Source organism: Macrobrachium nipponense, chromosome 1, assembly GCF_015104395.2.
Source record: "Macrobrachium nipponense isolate FS-2020 chromosome 1, ASM1510439v2, whole genome shotgun sequence".
NCBI lineage: Eukaryota > Metazoa > Arthropoda > Malacostraca > Decapoda > Palaemonidae > Macrobrachium > Macrobrachium nipponense.
The window spans coordinates 60,341,551-60,359,286 of record NC_087200.1 but is presented as its reverse complement, the minus strand read 5'-3'; the positions used below and the strand labels follow the sequence as shown (position 1 = coordinate 60,359,286).

At 40.7% G+C, this 17,736-nt stretch overlaps 1 protein-coding gene across 1 annotated transcript in view; it reads right to left on the bottom strand.

The window, feature by feature from the left end:
- The window catches only part of LOC135219340 (midnolin homolog), a 244,503-nt gene that overhangs the window by 8,767 nt on the left and 218,000 nt on the right, over positions 1–17,736 (bottom strand). The window contains exons 3-4 of the mRNA XM_064256016.1: positions 1,315–1,371; positions 162–1,121 (exon numbers count right to left, since the gene is read on the bottom strand). Coding sequence (XP_064112086.1) covers positions 162–1,121; positions 1,315–1,371 — 1,017 coding nt within the window. The remainder of the gene's footprint in view (positions 1–161; positions 1,122–1,314; positions 1,372–17,736) is intronic.

Here is a 17,736-nt window from a genome sequence, read left to right as displayed (position 1 = left end):
GGAGGTAAATATAACACAATTTGATAGTCTCCCCATTATTTGATATTGTGGCTTGGGTTATCCTCAATTTTTTTATCCATTATTAAAAAAAATGACAAAAAATGAGTTGTTAAAATCCAACCAACTCAATGTAATCCTTTCATCTCTTGGATGCACCTTACCTCTTTTTGCTCTGGCCTTGAAGTGAGGACCTCTGATGACAGTTGTTTTAGGGTTTGGGTCAAATTACGACTTGCTTCAGCTAATGCCTTTGTATCTAGTGATGCTCTAGGATCAGATTCTTCTCCCCTGTGGGGGCATCCTCTGATGGGAAGGTCACCTTCAAAACTATACCCTGAGGGTGAGCTTGCACTTGAACCACTGGAGGAGGAAGATGTAGGGCTAACAGGCGTGGAGGGGGGGCCTGGGGTGGGGCGATAGTGATGGTGGTGGTGGTGATGATGATGGTGATGATGGTGGTGATGGTGAGGTGGAGTTGCCAAATATGACGACGGCGAGGAAGGTGATGAACATCCAAGACCATGATGATAAAGATTATGATGGTGGTGCGCATGATGAGATGCTGAATTAGATGACGGTGACATAGTTGAAAACAAAGATGATGATGTTGAGGGTAACGAGGGAGATGCCGCTCGTGATGAAGATGCGGTGGAAGAAGATTGTGAGCTCTGACTAGGGATGACAGAGGCTGAAACTGGAGGCGTTACCAAAGCATCTGAGGATGAAGACACAGATGACGAGGACACTGGTAAGCCATCATTGGAAGACCCCTGTTGCGTGTAACCGTGAGAATACTTGGAACATGAGGTGCTAGACGTATGAGGGGCATATGGTGGGGTTAATGGATGGGTATGGGTGGATGAAGGGGAGGAAGAGCCTCCAACATGGTCATGAGCTCCAGAATGAGAATGGGTGCTAGAATGGGAATGGGTGTGGCTATGAGAATGAGTATGACTATGAGAATGACTGTGATTGTGGCTATGGTTATGGGAGGGCTGCAGACGGCTTTTTCTAGAACCACTAGGAGAAACAGTGGACAGCTGAAGTTGGATAAGCATCATGTGGTCTCCAAGACGCATGGTTAGATTGAGTGGCGCTTTCCCAGTCAAAAAATCATTGACCTGAAAAGAAATTACAGGAAGCAAAGATCAAGTCTCTAAAAATCTCAATATAATAGTCAAGTCAGACAAGTATGTGGTTCTATTTACTTAATGCCCTTTCTATACAAAAAACAATTCAGGTTTACAACAAGAGAGAACATAGATCTTACAATAAAAATTTACTAATTCTAAAAAGGAAAACTAAAAAACAAACCTGGCCATCATTAAGACTCTCTAAAGCTTGCATAACACTCTGCTCAGGACGCTGTGTCTGAAAGGGAGAAAAAGTAGCCTGACATAAATTTTAGGGCATAAAACATATATATGTATTCCACACACCATATGCATTTGAAATAATAATAGCACTAATAACAGTGCAGATTGGCTCTGAAGATCCAGTTAACAGTGTTGCTAGACAAGCGCTGTAAAATCAGATCGCCATTACCGATGATGCCAGTAAATGGGGACTGACTGCACATATTTGAAATAACAATAAGGAGCAATTGCTTTATCATAAAAAAATGCTACATGTTGCCAACATTATGTGGTTTCTCATTTCAGTACAAGGTGCTCAATTAAATGTCTTGATAAAAGAGGGCCTTCAAGCAATGGGTGAATTATAAAATTTAAAATAATTCTTCAATATATTTGTGAAAACCCATCTTGTTAACTAAATACAAATTAAGGTTACTCTCACAAAATAATTTAAAACAAAAATATCAATTCATTCATGAAATTTATTTAAGACAACATCCACCCACCCACCTTTAATAGATTAAGTGATGTCACATGAGAAAACTAATAATTAATTATCTATCCAATTGTCTATGACAAACAGCAAACTAGTACCATATTTTATGTCAGGGACTGTTCTGACCACCTAAAAGTCACTACCTCTGAAAGAAGCATCTAAGAATTTAGTGAAATTCCAGAGAATTTGGACTTGGTCATCTAAAACACACGTCAATTTTTATAACACCGAGACTTCTTTAAAGAACTGTTTCAGATCAATCTACAAAATTATGCAAACTTGATTAAGTGACAAATCAATGTTATGCCCAGTTTACTCTACCTTGAAAATATAGGAAACTGGAACTTAAAAAATAATCTACCACTTTTGCACTGATTAGAATTGAAGGGTAAGTAAAACATTAACATTTTTATACAGATATATAAAGAGACCCACAATTTTTTCAAAAACAATTATGGACTTTTTTTTTTTTTTACCTTAAAAACAGGTTAAAATCATTTTTGGGAGGGATCAAATACGTGAAGATCCATGTGTTACATTCTTACCAAATACCATGATCTGATGAACATATATTGTTAAAAAAGTACTATAGTAGTTGTAAGGATAATCATAATTATAAAGAAAAATATTAATGTAGGTGAAAAAGCAAGATAAGCCTCTCATGACAGATTGGTCATGTGGGAAGAATGGAGGCAATTTTGGCAATATGTCTGTATTATTCATTTGTGATGAGAGAACATAGTGGCCTAGAAAGTACACAGTACAGGAAAGATGAAATGAAGATAGTACAGTAAGGGAGGGTCCTCCTTACAATATATTTGAAATGTGAATGTGCAAGAGAGGTGAACAGAGCAATGAGTTGTGCATGCACATGTACATGGACTGCTCATGAACCTTTGTAAAACATGTATATACAATCTGCTAACGCGTAGGAAGTGTTTCTTGATACACACACACACACATATATATATTCAATGTAGCACCAGAGTCCACGTGCTCGAGACTACCATAAAATCCACCTAAGAAGGAGAGTGAAATCCAGGACTTGGAACAAGTATACTCCAAAAGTACTTGTACCAAGTCCTGGTTTTCACTCACCTTCTTACGAGGATTTTATGAACATTCCATTTAATAATTACTAACCAAGCAGGTCTGGGTCTACGAACTCTTCTGGTGCCCTTAGCAGCTCAGTTGACACTCATAAATGTGCTCTGCATGAACAAGAAGGAACAGTTCAGGAAATTCTGAAGCCCAATTCCACCAGACACACTTGTCAGTGAAATTCTAAAACTTTTGCCAGTAAAATAAATTGTGTGTGTTGACGTGCTGAATATACGGTGGACCTACCAATGACGTGGGACATACATTGCATCTCTGGGCTCCACACCTGCAACTAAAAGTAATTTCCTTGCAAGAAAAAAAAAAAAAAAAAAAAAAAACAAAAAAAAAAAAAAAAAAAAAAATGAATTTTTGGCAAAGGGTAGAGGTCCGATGAAATTTTCAGAGACTGGAGAATAACCTCCTTGACAACGAATTCTTATAAAAGGACTCCCCATAACTAGATGCCAAGCTTAAGGCTATAATTCTGATTGGAAAATCAAATGAATATCACTTTGCTGCAACAACACATTTTTTTTAGGCGTACTGTATTACTTTATTCTTTCGAACCAAAATTACATTTTTTTGGGGTCAGGTCAAATATACAATTGAATTAAACACATATTCATACACATACACCAATCCAATCTTGTTTGCAGCCAAACGTGTGGTCATGTGTTTTGAATACGAAATCTCTAGTGATCACAAAAATAAGGTTTTGAATGAGAGAGAGAGAGAGAGAGAGAGAGAGAGAGAGAGAGAGAGATGTAAATTGATAGACAAGAATTAATCGGAACTTCATTCGAACCTGCGGAGAGCAGTTTAATTGTTCAAACTCCTAGCCGACGTTATGGTCGGTTTAATGCCAATTTATACTCAGCCTGTACCTAAAATTAAAAACAATTTAAGACCCAAGCCACATACGTTGAATACAAAGAGGAGGAAACTGATACCAACTGTATAAGACGACCTATCAATGATGTGTGCTATTCGTAAGAGTAACAGATTAACGAAAAGAGAGAGCAATTCAAACATTAATGATGAGCGATGGTGTAGCAGGCTTCTTTCAAGTGGTCCTCGCATCTTCGTTTGATAAGTGCACCCTTACGTGGTCAGTTAGAGAGAGAGAGAGAGAGAGAGAGAGAGAGAGAGAGAGAGAGAGACATCAATACGCAACCAGTGATTAAATTTATCGTCACTTAATCCACATTACGCACCGCTTCCACCGTCCTGGCTATAACAAGAGTTAGTACCATCATCCCCGGTGGAAGGACGGCGCCATATCGAGCTATCGAACTGCCACCATCGAACTATCGAGCTGAAATGTCAATGAGCAATCCACAACGGGGAACGTGCGCGTAAACTTAAGAGAGAGAGAGAGAGAGAGAGAGAGAGAGAGAGAGAGAGAGAGAGAGAGAGAGAGAGAGAGAGCATTTGAAACAATGCACAAAAGCTGCAGTATAGACTCAGATGAACAGAGGAAATTCTACCCCAATGGAAAATGCAATACGCAAACGACTGTGTCGTCTGCTTTGTAGTAAGACTGTCTCTCTCTCTCTCTCTCTCTCTCTCTCTCTGCACCAGTTATTGACATTTCCTTGTCTTTACCTCAACCCCTAAGTTGTACTCTCGTTTTAATAACCCGATCCGTCTGCACACGCGCGAGCGCCCGCGTGTGTATTCCAATACACGACTTTTTCCCACCATCCCTCTCCCCTTCCTTCGCCAATACAATTTTTACTTCTTTCTAATTACGACTGTTACTTCCCTTCAGGGACGAGCATCTTTCGCTTCAGCTTCCTCTCTCCCCTCTTTATCATTCTCCCTTTCTTTGTTCTTAATAATATCTACATTATCGCTTTTTACGGACGTTATTCCCTTTGTCAGAGCGACCCCTTTTCTCTCTGTTTTTAAGCTGTTTTCCTCCGCTTCTCCCACTCTCAATGAAACGCGTCGTTTCCTTCGTATGCCAATATTCACTGGCGAGTTATTTTGTATTCTCTTTCTTTCGTCGTCGTATCGTTGTTATAACGCTTGAACGTTGCTATATGAGGATTGCCATGACGCAAACCTCCTCAACGCAACTCAGCACGAGTAAGGAATTTCAGGAACCGCTCAACGTCATAAGGTTGAACTGTAAGTCTTTCGTCAATATCGTAAACAACTTTCTCATAACTATACTCTGTTTTTTTTTCATCCGCCTGTGGTGTTTTTGTATGGCAATCCTATTTCGAATACTAGCGGTGTAATTCGCATACAGTAAATTATTAAAACACTTTTCAGTTGCAAATGTACGCCCAGATATCCTTTTATTTACCTAAAACTTACACATAGCGTAACTATCTAAAGCCCGGGACGCAGTGTTACCATACAAAAACACCACAGGCGGGTGGACAGATGAAAAAAAAAACAGAGTATAGTTACGACCTTGCATCAAAAACCTCTAAACGAGGTGCCGTGGCATCTAACTAATATGAAAACATTATAATAGATTTCTAAACTAATCCATTGGAAAATCTCGCTACATTTTTGTGCTATTTTGAAATCAAAAGTAAGGAAAATATGTCCCGAGAAGCACCTGACAACACCAAAGCGAAAGCTCAACACTGAGACGAAAGGTTGTGATGTAACTAACAAAAGCAATAAACATTCATCATAAGGACCAGGTGGGGGTTTTAATGCACTTCCCCTCTTGGAAAATAATAATAATAATAATAATAATTAATAATAATACTTCAGTTCATGATTGGTATTCATTTTCAGTGCACAGTCAAACGTAAATTAAAACAGCAGCAGATAAAAACAAAAATAGGTGAGTTAACGTTATAGCTAACAACGAACATTGAAGAGGCAGTCATAACACGTGAACATCACCCAAAGGGCAAAGCTGTTGTTCACCAAGTAACCAGACTACGCAGGCTGTTACGTATTATTTGTGGTCGCCTTCGCAGGGATCTCTTCTCCCGATGTCTGGGCAACGGTGGATTGTTAAAAGGGGTTGCCTTTCATTTGTTGCACCCACTGCACACGCCTTGCAAGAATGAGAAAATATAGGACCCGCTAAAAAATCACTAACGACATCGTCTCCAAAATAAAACGAGCTCCCTGTGACTATTGTCAAATCAATACACGTTCCCTACCGACCCCACGCCAACTTCTTTCTAAGACGGAGTTACTGGTGAAATGCTGAACATATCACAGAGGTAGAAATATAAAACTCATGACACTTTTATCCCGGAAGCATGGCCAAAGTCTGCGGTCTTTTGTGCCCCGATTTCACTTTGCCCCAAATCTGAACACTGATTAAGCAAGCGTGACGTCAAAGACACAGTTAAAAAATGGCTATTTCCTCTCACGCTTATCTATTCCTGAATGCCTCCTTTGTGTCAGCTCTGGCACACTTGTTGACGGCAGGCGACCTTGCTTCCTGCATTGTATTGTATACATAAGGGTTCAACTTCGTTCCATATAAACATTAGCGATGACACCACAGGGGTAACCGACACAATAACGACACAACAATCTCCCCGAGCTGAAATAAAGGATAATATATATATATATATATATATATATATATAATATATATATATATATATATATATATATATATATATATCACCTTAGGTTCGACTAGCAGCCTGTGATCTCTTCCAGAAAAACTGAAATAACAAGGAAGGTACTCGTACGTGTAAGACATACTGCCAAACATAACCTCTGAATGAATGGATGGATACCTATGCACGATGGTCCGTCTTTGTACCAAGTTTGACTGAAAGCCCTCCAGACAACGTCTGAGGATATTCACAGTGACATGCGCACCAAACAATTTCATACAGACAATCTCCTTCCATGTAAATTGAGAATGATGACATACGTTGCACCACGTTACAGTATACCCAATTTACTCTACCGTGAGGGTTGAAGTTTATCATCATTCATTTCGGCAGATGAAACCTATCCACATAGAACAAGCACATCAAAGGGGCCACCGACTTGAAATTCAAACACCCAAAGAATGTTGGTTTCAACATCCCATCGCAGCAAACCCCCCACACTGCGGCAGTAGCTGATCATCACAGAGAGCCAGCGATTTTTTCATTGGCCTTGGGGAGGTGCGAACCCACAACATCTGAGCACCATGTCACGACACTCGGTGAATATATATATATAGATGAGACCAATTATTATTATTATATATATATATATATATATATATATATATATATATATATATATATATATCTATCACAGTCCTCCCATTCGACTGGGTGGTATTTATAGTGTGGGGTTCCGGGTTGCATCCTGCCTCCTTAGGAGTCCATCACTTTTCTTACTATGTGCGCCGTTTCTAGGATCACACTCTTATGCATGAGTCCTGGAGCTATTTCAGCCTCTAGTTTTTCCAGATTCCTTTTCAGGGATCTTGGGATCGTGCCTAGTGTTCCTATGATTATGGGTACAATTTCCACTGGCATATCCCATATCCTTCTTATTTCTATTTTCAGGTCTTGGTACTTATCCATTTTTTCCCTTTCTTTCTCTTCAACTCTGGTGTCCCATGGTATTGCGACATCAATGAGTTATACTTTCTTCTTGATTTTGTCAATCAACGTCACATCACGTCTGGTCTATTTGCGCGTATAACCTTATCTGTTCTGATACCATAGTCCCAGACGATCTTTGCCTGATCGTTTTTTTATCACGCCTTCAGGTTGGTGCTCGTACTGCTTTTTACTGCAAGGTAGCTGGTCTTTCTTGCACAGACTCCAGTGGAGAGCTTTTGTCACTGAATCATGCATCTTTTTGTACTGGTTCTGTGCAAGTGCCGGACATTCGCTTGCTATGTGGTTTATGGTCTCATTTTTCGTATTGCACTTCCTACATATGGGAGAGATGTTATTTCCATCTATCGTTCTTTGAACATATATCTGGTTCTAAGGGCCTGATCTTGTGCCGCTGTTATCATTCCTTCAGTTTCTTTCTTGAGCTCTCCCCTCAGTAGCCATTGCCACGTGTCATCGCTGGCTAGTTCTTTAGTCTGTCTCATGTATTGTTCGTGCATTGGTTTGTTATGCCATTCCACTGTTCTGCTTGCCTTTCTCCTGTCTCTGTATATTTCTGGGTCTTCGTCTACTTTTATCAGTCCTCCTTCCCATGCACTCTTGAGCCACTCGTCTTCACTGGTTTTCAAATATTGCCCTAGTGCTCTGTTCTCGATGTTGACGCAGTCCTCTATGCTTAGTAGTCCCCTACCTCCTTCCTTTCGTGTTCTGTATAGTCTCCGTATTTGCTCTTGGGTGTAGTGCTTTGTGTATTGTCATATGTTTCATCGTTTTCTTGTATATGCTGCGAAGTTCTGCCGTCGTCCATTCCATTATTCCTGCGCTGTATGTGATTACTGGCATTGCCCATGTTTTTATGGCTTTTATCATATTTCCGGCGTTGAGCATCGCCTTGAGTCTCTATATATTCTTTCCTGATCGTGTCCTTTATCTCTTGGTGTTTTATATCCCCTCCTTCCATTATTCCCAGGTATTTGTATCCCGTCTCATGTATGTGTTTGATGTTGTTCCCATCTAAGTGTTTGATGTTCCCATCTGGTAGCTTTATCCCTTCAGTCCTTGTTATTTTGCCCTTTTGTATGTTGACTAAGGCACATTTTCCTATTCCAAACTCCATCCTGATGTCCCCAGATACAATCCTTACAGTCTGGATTAGGGTGTCTATTTCCCTGATGCTCTTACCATACAGCTTGATGTCGTCCATGAACATCAGATGGTTAATTCTGTTGCCTCTTTTCTTGAGTTGGTACCCACCATCCATCTCTGCAGTACTTTTGTCATGGGAATCATGACTCCTACGAAGAGTAGTGGGGACGGTGAGTCGTCCTGGAAGATCTCTATCCTGATATTAACCTCTGCTAGTGTTATTCCAGAGCTTGTAAGTACTGTATTCCAGTTGCGCATTGTATTTTTGAGGAAACTAATGGCGTTTTCCTCTGCCCCATATATTTTCAGGCATTCTATTAGCCATGTGTGTAGTATCATGTCGAAGGTTTTTTTATAGTCCATCCATGCCATGCTTAGGTTGGTTTTCCTTCTCCTACTATTCTTCATACCATTTTGTTTATCAGTAGCTGGTCTTTTGCGCCCCTACACTTCCTTCTGCAGCCTTTCTGTTGGTGGGGGATGGTGTTGTATCCTCTAGGTAGTTATAGCCTTTCACTGATGATACCTGTTAGTAACTTCCACATTATTGGTAGGCAGGTGATAGTTCTGTAGTTACTAGCTATATTTCCCTTACTCTTGTCTTTTTGTACTAGGGATGTTCTTCCTATGGTCATCCATTTGGGCGCATGGCGATGTGTGATACAATGTTGGAGTTGTTCTGCTTTTCGTGGGTGTAGAGCCTTGAAGTTTTTAAGCCAGTATCCATGGACTTCATCGGGGCCTGGGTCTTTCCAGTTGGGCATTTTCGTTAGTTGGTGTCTGACTGCGTCTGTCGTGATTTCAGTGAATCTGTTTTATTCTCCTTGTTTCTTCTTCCTTAACTTCCTGGAGCCATGTTGCATGCTTGTTGTGTGATACCGGATTGCTCCATTATGTTTTCCCAGAGTCTCTTACTTTGTTCGGCTTCAGGAATTTCTTGGTGGTTGTCTTCCCCTATTAGCTGGCTGTATAGTCTTTTCTGGTTGGTTCCGAATAGTTTGTTCTGTTGGTATCCCTTATTCCTGTTCATGTACCGTTCGGTCTTATATGCTTTGGCCTAAGCCTCTGTTTTACATCTATTGTGTTGTTTAGTCCCTTCTCCTGTACTTTGTATTTCTCATTCAGTTCCTCTCTTGTTTTCTTGCTTCTTAGCCTTTTTTCTGCCATCTCTTTCAGCTTACTCAAGTCAGACCTCATCACCATGATTTGCTTTTCCAGGCGCCTTTTCCAAGGCGGTTGCTGTTTTGGTTTCTGTTGGGTTGGTTGTGATGGTGGTGTTTGTGTTCGTATCCCCATCAGTTCTGCTACTAACCTTGCTCCTGCAAAGGCCAAGTCATTTGTTTCTGTGATACTAGTGGTGTGTATTATTCCCATTATTTCATTGACTTCACTTGTTTTCTCCCTTAATTTCTTGATGTTTTATTATTATTATTATTATTATTATTATTATTATTATTATTATTATTATTATTATTATTATTTCTGTGCTCCTCCGGGAAAAGTTCCAGATTTCTTGTTATTACCCATCAGTCGAAAACTGAAACCGTTCTTCCTCTGACTAACGGAAGTCAAAACACTTGAAATGAAATCTTGGAAAATTCCACAATTTCTATTGAAAAATAATCTCCCCTGGTAAAGTACGAAGGACGCTCGGGGAGGCGGTGACCTTCCGTTGTGAAAAAACGGTCCCTCGTGAGATAAACTGTTTATGCCGAGACAGACGATGCCACATCTCTCTTCATTATGCAATGAAGGATGATTTTAAGACTATAACGACTATAACCACAGGAAACTGTAGCTTCAATGACTACATACAGGTTACTTTGAAAATGATCGTCAGCAAATGCCCTCCGCTCTACCATAACGTTTTCCTTCGAACTCAGTCAGTTTGGCATCGTTCCTCAATGGCTTGTCCAGCTTCAACCCTCATGCTCGAGTAGCCTGGGTATGAAATCCTCGATGTTAGAGGAGTTGAGATGAGGTTGAAGGTGTGACGCCGTTCCCTTGTTTGTGGCGCGCAACCTCTTCCATGTTGCTATCAGTAACTGTCATTGTGATTCCACTGACTAAAGCATTTTCAGTTTCATCTGTTGTTTCCGTTAAGTTTACTTTAGCCTTCAATCTAAACAATATCAGAAACTATACAAAAATCTTAGATAAACTAAAAAGTTCTTGTAGAATCTCTACAAATTCTTATATATAGAGACTAAAAATCTTATAGAAACAAAAAAGATCTTATAGACACTAAAAATTCCTATAGAAAATAAATTAAAACCTTATAGAAACTAAAAAAAAAGTATAGACACTAACAAATCTTACAGAAGCTATAAAAAAAAATCTTATAGACAAGCTAAAAAATCTTACAAATCTAAAAATAATTTTTTTTTTTTTTACATTTTCATCCTAATACATAATTCGTGAATATCCCATCCTAAAATTCCTGTATCTTTAACTTGACGCGAAACACCTTTTCCAGACCTTTCCTAACCTCCCACACAACAACAACAAAGTAGTTTGTGGGCTTACTCCCCGAGTAAGCGAAAATGTGTATTATCTAAACAGGTTCCGTCATATTCACGGATCCATAACACAGCCAGACGGTTTTGAAGCAGTTTGCATTCAGCAAATAAAGCGGCACTTCCTCTGTGGTGAGCAAGGATGCAAATATAACAGACGACGAAGAGCTTCAACAATGGATGTCCATTTCTCGTGTTGGCCCTAAGCAGCGGCTGTGGCCTGCAGGGCTCCTCCTCCTCCTCCTCCTCCTCCTCCTCCTCCTCCTCCCGGTGTCATCAGGAGGAGATGTCCTGAGCAGAGTGCGATTCATTGGCCTCAAGTCCCTGAGCAGCCTTTGGGACATCATAGGACGAGTTATCTAACTCTCTTTCACAACCGCCTCACAAAAAGTGCTTTTATTCTCCCTAGTATTCATGGTCGTAAGATTACAGCAACGGAGAGGAATGTAGAATTTAGGCCAACAGGTCAAGCACTGGGACCTATGAGATCATACGGCGCTGAACGGGAAACAGGGAGCAGAAAGATCTGAGAAAGGTGAAAACGAGGAAAACCTCACAGCAGTTGCACTATGAAACTGGTGTTAGGAGAGAATGGATAGCAAGACGGAAGAGAGAATATGAATGGAGGTACAGTAAAAGGAATGAAAGGGGTTGCAGCTAGGGGCAGAAGGGACGCTGCAAAGAACCTTAAGCAATGCCTAAGTAAGATTATAAATTGACCGTTAATATATATACCGAATGTTAATAATCCGCCAAGATACAATCCGCCACTAACATGGTTGCTGAATAACCCGAATGCAGCTCATTTGCATAACTGCCATTGGCAAAATTAGCAATTCACAATCATCAAAATAAATGAATGTGCAATTAACCGGTGCACGTTTTCCAGGCAATTGTGCTCCAAGATCCATTTTAGTTTCCTGAAAAGAAAACTATTGTGTTCGCACTTTTTCTGTCCTCACTTGTTTTGCCCGCCATCAGATCTTAAAAACTACTGACGCTACAGGGCTGCAAATCGGTATGTTAATCATCCATCCTCCAGTCATCAAACATACCAAATTGCGACCCTCAAGCCTCAGTAGTTATTTTATTTAAGGTTAAATTTCGCCATTATCATGCGTCTGGTAACGCAACACAGGCCACCACGGCCAGCTGAGAGCTTCACGGGTCGCGGGGCTCATACAGTATAATACCGAGACCACCTAAAGGTAGATTTATTTTCGTTGGACTTGAGTAAGCACTGAACAGAAAAATCAACTGTACCGAAGCATTTTTAGTTGTTTTCTTTTGTACTTACAGATGATGGAAGATTTAGATCATTTTCCTTACTGGGCACCGCGTCCTTACAGGCAGATTTCTATACAGAAACGAATGAATTTACTCCATCACGTCAGTGTTGTGCTTGAACTTCAAAACACCCCCCCCTTCCCCCCTCGTTCATCCCTTTGCTTTAAGTCAGAATTTCAAGACACCTTAAGATGTTCTAGAAGCAATAACAACAACAATAATAATAATAATAATAATAATAATAATAATAATAATAAATAATAATAATAATAATAATAATAATAATAATAATAATAATAATAATAATAATAATAATAATGTAATAATAATTATAAACATCATCCACTCGAACTGGATGACTACATTAATATAATAATGATAATTTGTTTAGACAGGCAGGATTTTTAATGATAACTCCCTGGCACCCAAAGTATTTTATACATGAACATGTGAACTTTTAGAATCTTGCGAAGAGAAGCTGGTCAAGTAAACGTTCATAGAAGAAAAAGTAAGGATCCCTACTGCATCACGATTACCTATATAAGAAAAACTGCCCTTGTTCATGAGAAAATTCTCACTGAAAAGCCTCGCTAAACATCTTCATCCACACGGCTGCTTCGACTTTCGAGTCACGTATATCATGTCAAAGTCTCGGAGAGTAGTTCAGCTGGCCCGATCTTTACCTTCATGTTTGAGAATGAAAAGGTCTTATTTCTCTACGCCGTAGAACTTTCATGCGCGTGCATCATCGCATCCATTGCATGCAAGCACAGCGGAAATGAAAAGAGGCCATCTTTCAAAGACAGGAGCCTCTCCCAAACGGACAGCAGCAGGTCTGTCTGCCTGCCATACAAAACGGTGCCTTCGCGCCGCGGTGCACAGGAGACATCAAAGGGGGATTTCCAAAGCATTCACACACCTGAAATATAATCGATTCAGCTTAGAGGCCCCCCCTTCGCTCGAAATTTAATAACGGCCTATGCAGCGTTTCGGTGGGAGCGAGCAAAATGCTGTATGAAAGGCGTCCGCCCCTTCCTATGGCTAGGAAGCAGAGGCAGAAGCAGAAGCAGGAGCAGGAGCAGCAGCAGCAGCAGCAGGAGCAGGAGCAGCAGCAGCAGCAGCAGCAGCGAGCATCAATGCTGCATCGCGGAGGCCTTGTCTATAGAGGCACCTCTTCTTCTCGTCAGGCCATTCAGTGCCTCGCTTTAAAGCCTCTCCTCCCCTCCTCGCCCTATTCCCACTTTTCCCCTCCCTGCTTCCACATCCGTGCGCATGCGCTGTCTCCTTAAATGAAAACTCAATACTGCCTTTAGCCTGGACTTCTCTATATCTGTGAATCATATAGTTTCAACAGCCATTTGCATTTGCCTTTGGGATGCACGAGAGGATGTCTGGTGGTCCTCTACACACTGGTTCGAAAGCTCCCTCTCTTCATCCGGGACATTTCATTGACGATTTCAAAAAAAAGACGGTCTTCCCCTCGTGGTCGGCAAATACAAATCTAAGCCTAAAGCCAAAGTATTTCTAAGCCTTTTTCCCATCGAACTAAAAACACGTTGAAACAGAAAGAACCCCCCCGTAAGCCAAGATGCAATTTCGTACAAATTATCTCATACTAAAATTGTCCTTATAAAGAGAAAATAACTTCCGACATCACCCCCAGTATTTCTATTTCTATGCACAGGACAGCGAGAGGCTTAAAGCTGCCTTCACAAAACAGGAAACACTGCAGTGCATTTGATCAAGGAACCGTTTTCGCACAGATGATGCATTTTATATAATATATATATATTAATATATACTATATATATCTATATATATATATATATATATATAATAAATATATATACACCGCTATGAAGACGCACGATTTGAAAAAGCACCTTGGTATTTTCAAAGCTCTCCACAACTACTATACTTTGCTTTTGGCGTCGCTCTATCTCATGTGGATGGAAACATTAAGGCTTGGTTATTCAGGCTACATTACCTTTTTCGATGAGCGTCATGTTTTCATTGAGGATATTCTTTCGAGTAGGGAGCTTCTCCAGTCGTCTTTTAAGGCATTTTGCTACTAACGTTTTTCTTGAAAGAAAGAGAAGAAAACGCTCGAGATGGAAAGCTTTTCATGGATCTTATCTCATCATTTTTATGCAAACTCAGAGCTGCGTTTTTACAAAAAGTAGATACCAAGTGGATAAACATTGTCCTCTTTAAAGGGTACCAACAGCCGCCGCCATTAAGATAATCCTTAGGTTCTTCATTCTTGACTGAACAGACAAAAGCAGAGGGGAGCGGAGCGCAGGATGAACCGCTCAGTGTTATGTCTGTTACCGAGTTCTGTCAGTTGAAAAACTGCCCAATCAAAGCAATTCTATTCGATTAAAGTATTTGCTTTCATATTTCGTTAACAAACATTGTGTAGAGTATTTTTACTTCTTCATTCAATAAGAAAATTAATAACAGTCAAAAGGAATTAGCTTTAATAAATAATGGATGCAATCAAAAGCAGAAACATGCGGTACCAGCGATGGACAGCATCGTTCCAGGAATGCTATAAGCAGCTATACCTCACAGAACAAAAGAGGCAGCGAGGCAGTCTAAAAATAGCTGGAGAAATGAAATATTACCTAATTCATGGAGTGGGATGGTAAAAGGCGGCCGGGAAGAAACGTCTAGATGAAACTGATCGCGAGGAATGCGGATATATTATTGTTGCATAACATTATCACCAACTGTCTTGAGTTATATTTATATTTAAAAGGAACTGTTTAAAACCAGTTTTTTTTTCTCTTTTTAAGAAAAGACGTTATAATAAGTATCATAAGCAAACTTTACGACAAACTGCACAGCATTCATAATAAAAGTCCCAGTGACTTTGAACTAATAAAAGTCCCATTTTCTCAAATACGCTGACTAGATGATGGATTTCGTGAACTCATAGCTGTCATACGCAATCATTAAGTATGTATATTCATTTTTGGAAAGCTATGGATTGGATTATTTTAACTTCTTGCAACACTTATTTGTAAACTCACGAGAAGACGGGGGACGGACGAACGATGTGGTATCATTTCATTCAGATTTTGCTTGGGGAGGGGAGGGGGGGGGGGTGGCATGTTTTAGAACTCATGGTAAGGGTGGGGTGGGACTTACAGCGACCGCCTCACCCCCCCCCCCCACCAACGAGAATTTAGGGAATTAGTGCGTATTCTGGAGCATTTTGAAGCCATACAAGATCCACCTTGGCGTGAATGTTAAAATTATTATTATTTCAAAGCCTTGGGAGGGCCATCGGTGTCTTGAGGGGGGGGAGTGTCCACCCTCAGTTGACACTCCTGGACGAAAGTGCACAAAGGTGTTATTTCCATGACTGAAAGGCTAAACCCTCGTCCAGACCTGGATACAACAAATCTAAGACAAATCCAGAAACGTCTCAAAATTGCTGTGAAATAAGTAGTGTCTTCTAAGTCGGACAACGGTTTCATATGTACGTCCAAACCAAGATTTTTTCCCCCTAAAATCATCTAAACTGAAGCCAGAAGTTGATCAATAGCTGACCAATCATCCAGATGCTGTGCGACTAAAGTTCAGCTGTTATGAGATATAATATTGACAGTTTCGTGTTTTCAAAAGGATATGGGGACACGATACACAGCTGCAAGTAACTTGACACATCAATCTGCTTCCACCCATGACGGGTCGCAAATTCCCGAGATGTAGACTAGTATTACACCAGCCAGTACTGCCCCGGTAGGTTAGGTTAGGTTAGTTGAAAAGAATATCCGCCTGATAATTTGGGTGTGGGAAACATAATAAGAATATTTTCAAGAAAATTCTAAGATTAGTTTTTAAGATATAACGTCCACCTTTTTTAAGGGTACTCGCTTACAGTTAAGGAATACTCTGCCGAGCCCTAATGCGTGGCTGGACCATGGGAGTGTCGACCCTTTGGTATCCCTTATTTCGGCCCTGAACCATCTTCAAACTAATCTTACAGAGACGCTGAAATTATGTGGACAAGACCTGCTACCGATCGAGTTTAATGAGCTCGTGTTGGATAGGGTTGGTTGAAAGTACGACATTATACAAGAAAATAAATGTGCACTATGAATGACAAAATATAGATCTACCGACACAGAAATCACGTGTACTATTGCAGCTAATCACGCTTCGCGTAAATAATGTATTTAAAATGAGATGTAGCACTGGAACACGAAGGAAAAGAACATCCAGCTCCATATTTTGCTCTTCTTCCTACACATTCTTCGAACAATTGCAGCAAGGTCTTTATTTCACCTTCTGGTTCTTTTACCTATCTGCAACAAAGGTGCAACGAAGAATCCCCCATCTGCAACAAAGAATCCCTCTATGCAACAAAGAATCCCCCATCTGCAACAAAGAATCCCTCTATGCAACAAAGAATCCCCCATCTGCTACAAAGAATCCCCCATCTGCAACAAAGAATCCCTCTATGCAACAAAGAATCCCCCATCTGCAACAAAGAATCCCCCATCTGCAACAAAGAATCCCCCATCTGCAACAAAGAATCCCTGCTATGCAACAAAGAATCCCCATCTGCAACAAAGAATCCCCCATCTGCAACAAAGAATCCCCCATCTGCAACAAAGAATCCCTCTATGCAACAAAGAATCCCCCATCTGCAACAAAGAATCCCTCTATGCAACAAAGAATCCCTCTATGCAACAAAGAATCCCCGATCTGCAACGAAAAATCCCCCATCTGCAACAAAGAATCCCCCTCTGCAACAAAGAATCCCCTCCCAACGAAGAATTTCCCCTCTGCAACAAAAAATCCCCCCTCTGCAACGAAGAACCCCCTCTGCAACGAAAAATCCCCCTCTGCAATGAAAAATCCCCCTCTGCAATGAAAAATCCCCCTCTGCAACGAAGAATCCCTCATCTGCAATGAAGAATCCCCCTCTGCAACGAAGAATCCCCCTCTGCAACGAAGAACCCCCCTGCAACGAAGAACAGTCCCTCTGCAACGAAGAACACCCCCTCTGCAACGTAGAGCACCCCCTCTGCAACGAAAAACACCCTCTGCAACGAAGAACACCCCCTCTGCAACGTAGAGCACCCCCTCTGCAACGAAAAACACCCTCTGCAGCAAAGAACACCCCCTCTGCAACGTAGAGCACCCCCTCTGCAACGAAGAACACCTCTGCAACGACAACACAAACAGCAGATCCGGCAGAACCGCCTGTTCACATGACCACCTGCAGATGACAGCAGCTTCTGGAAGTTTCTCATGACAAC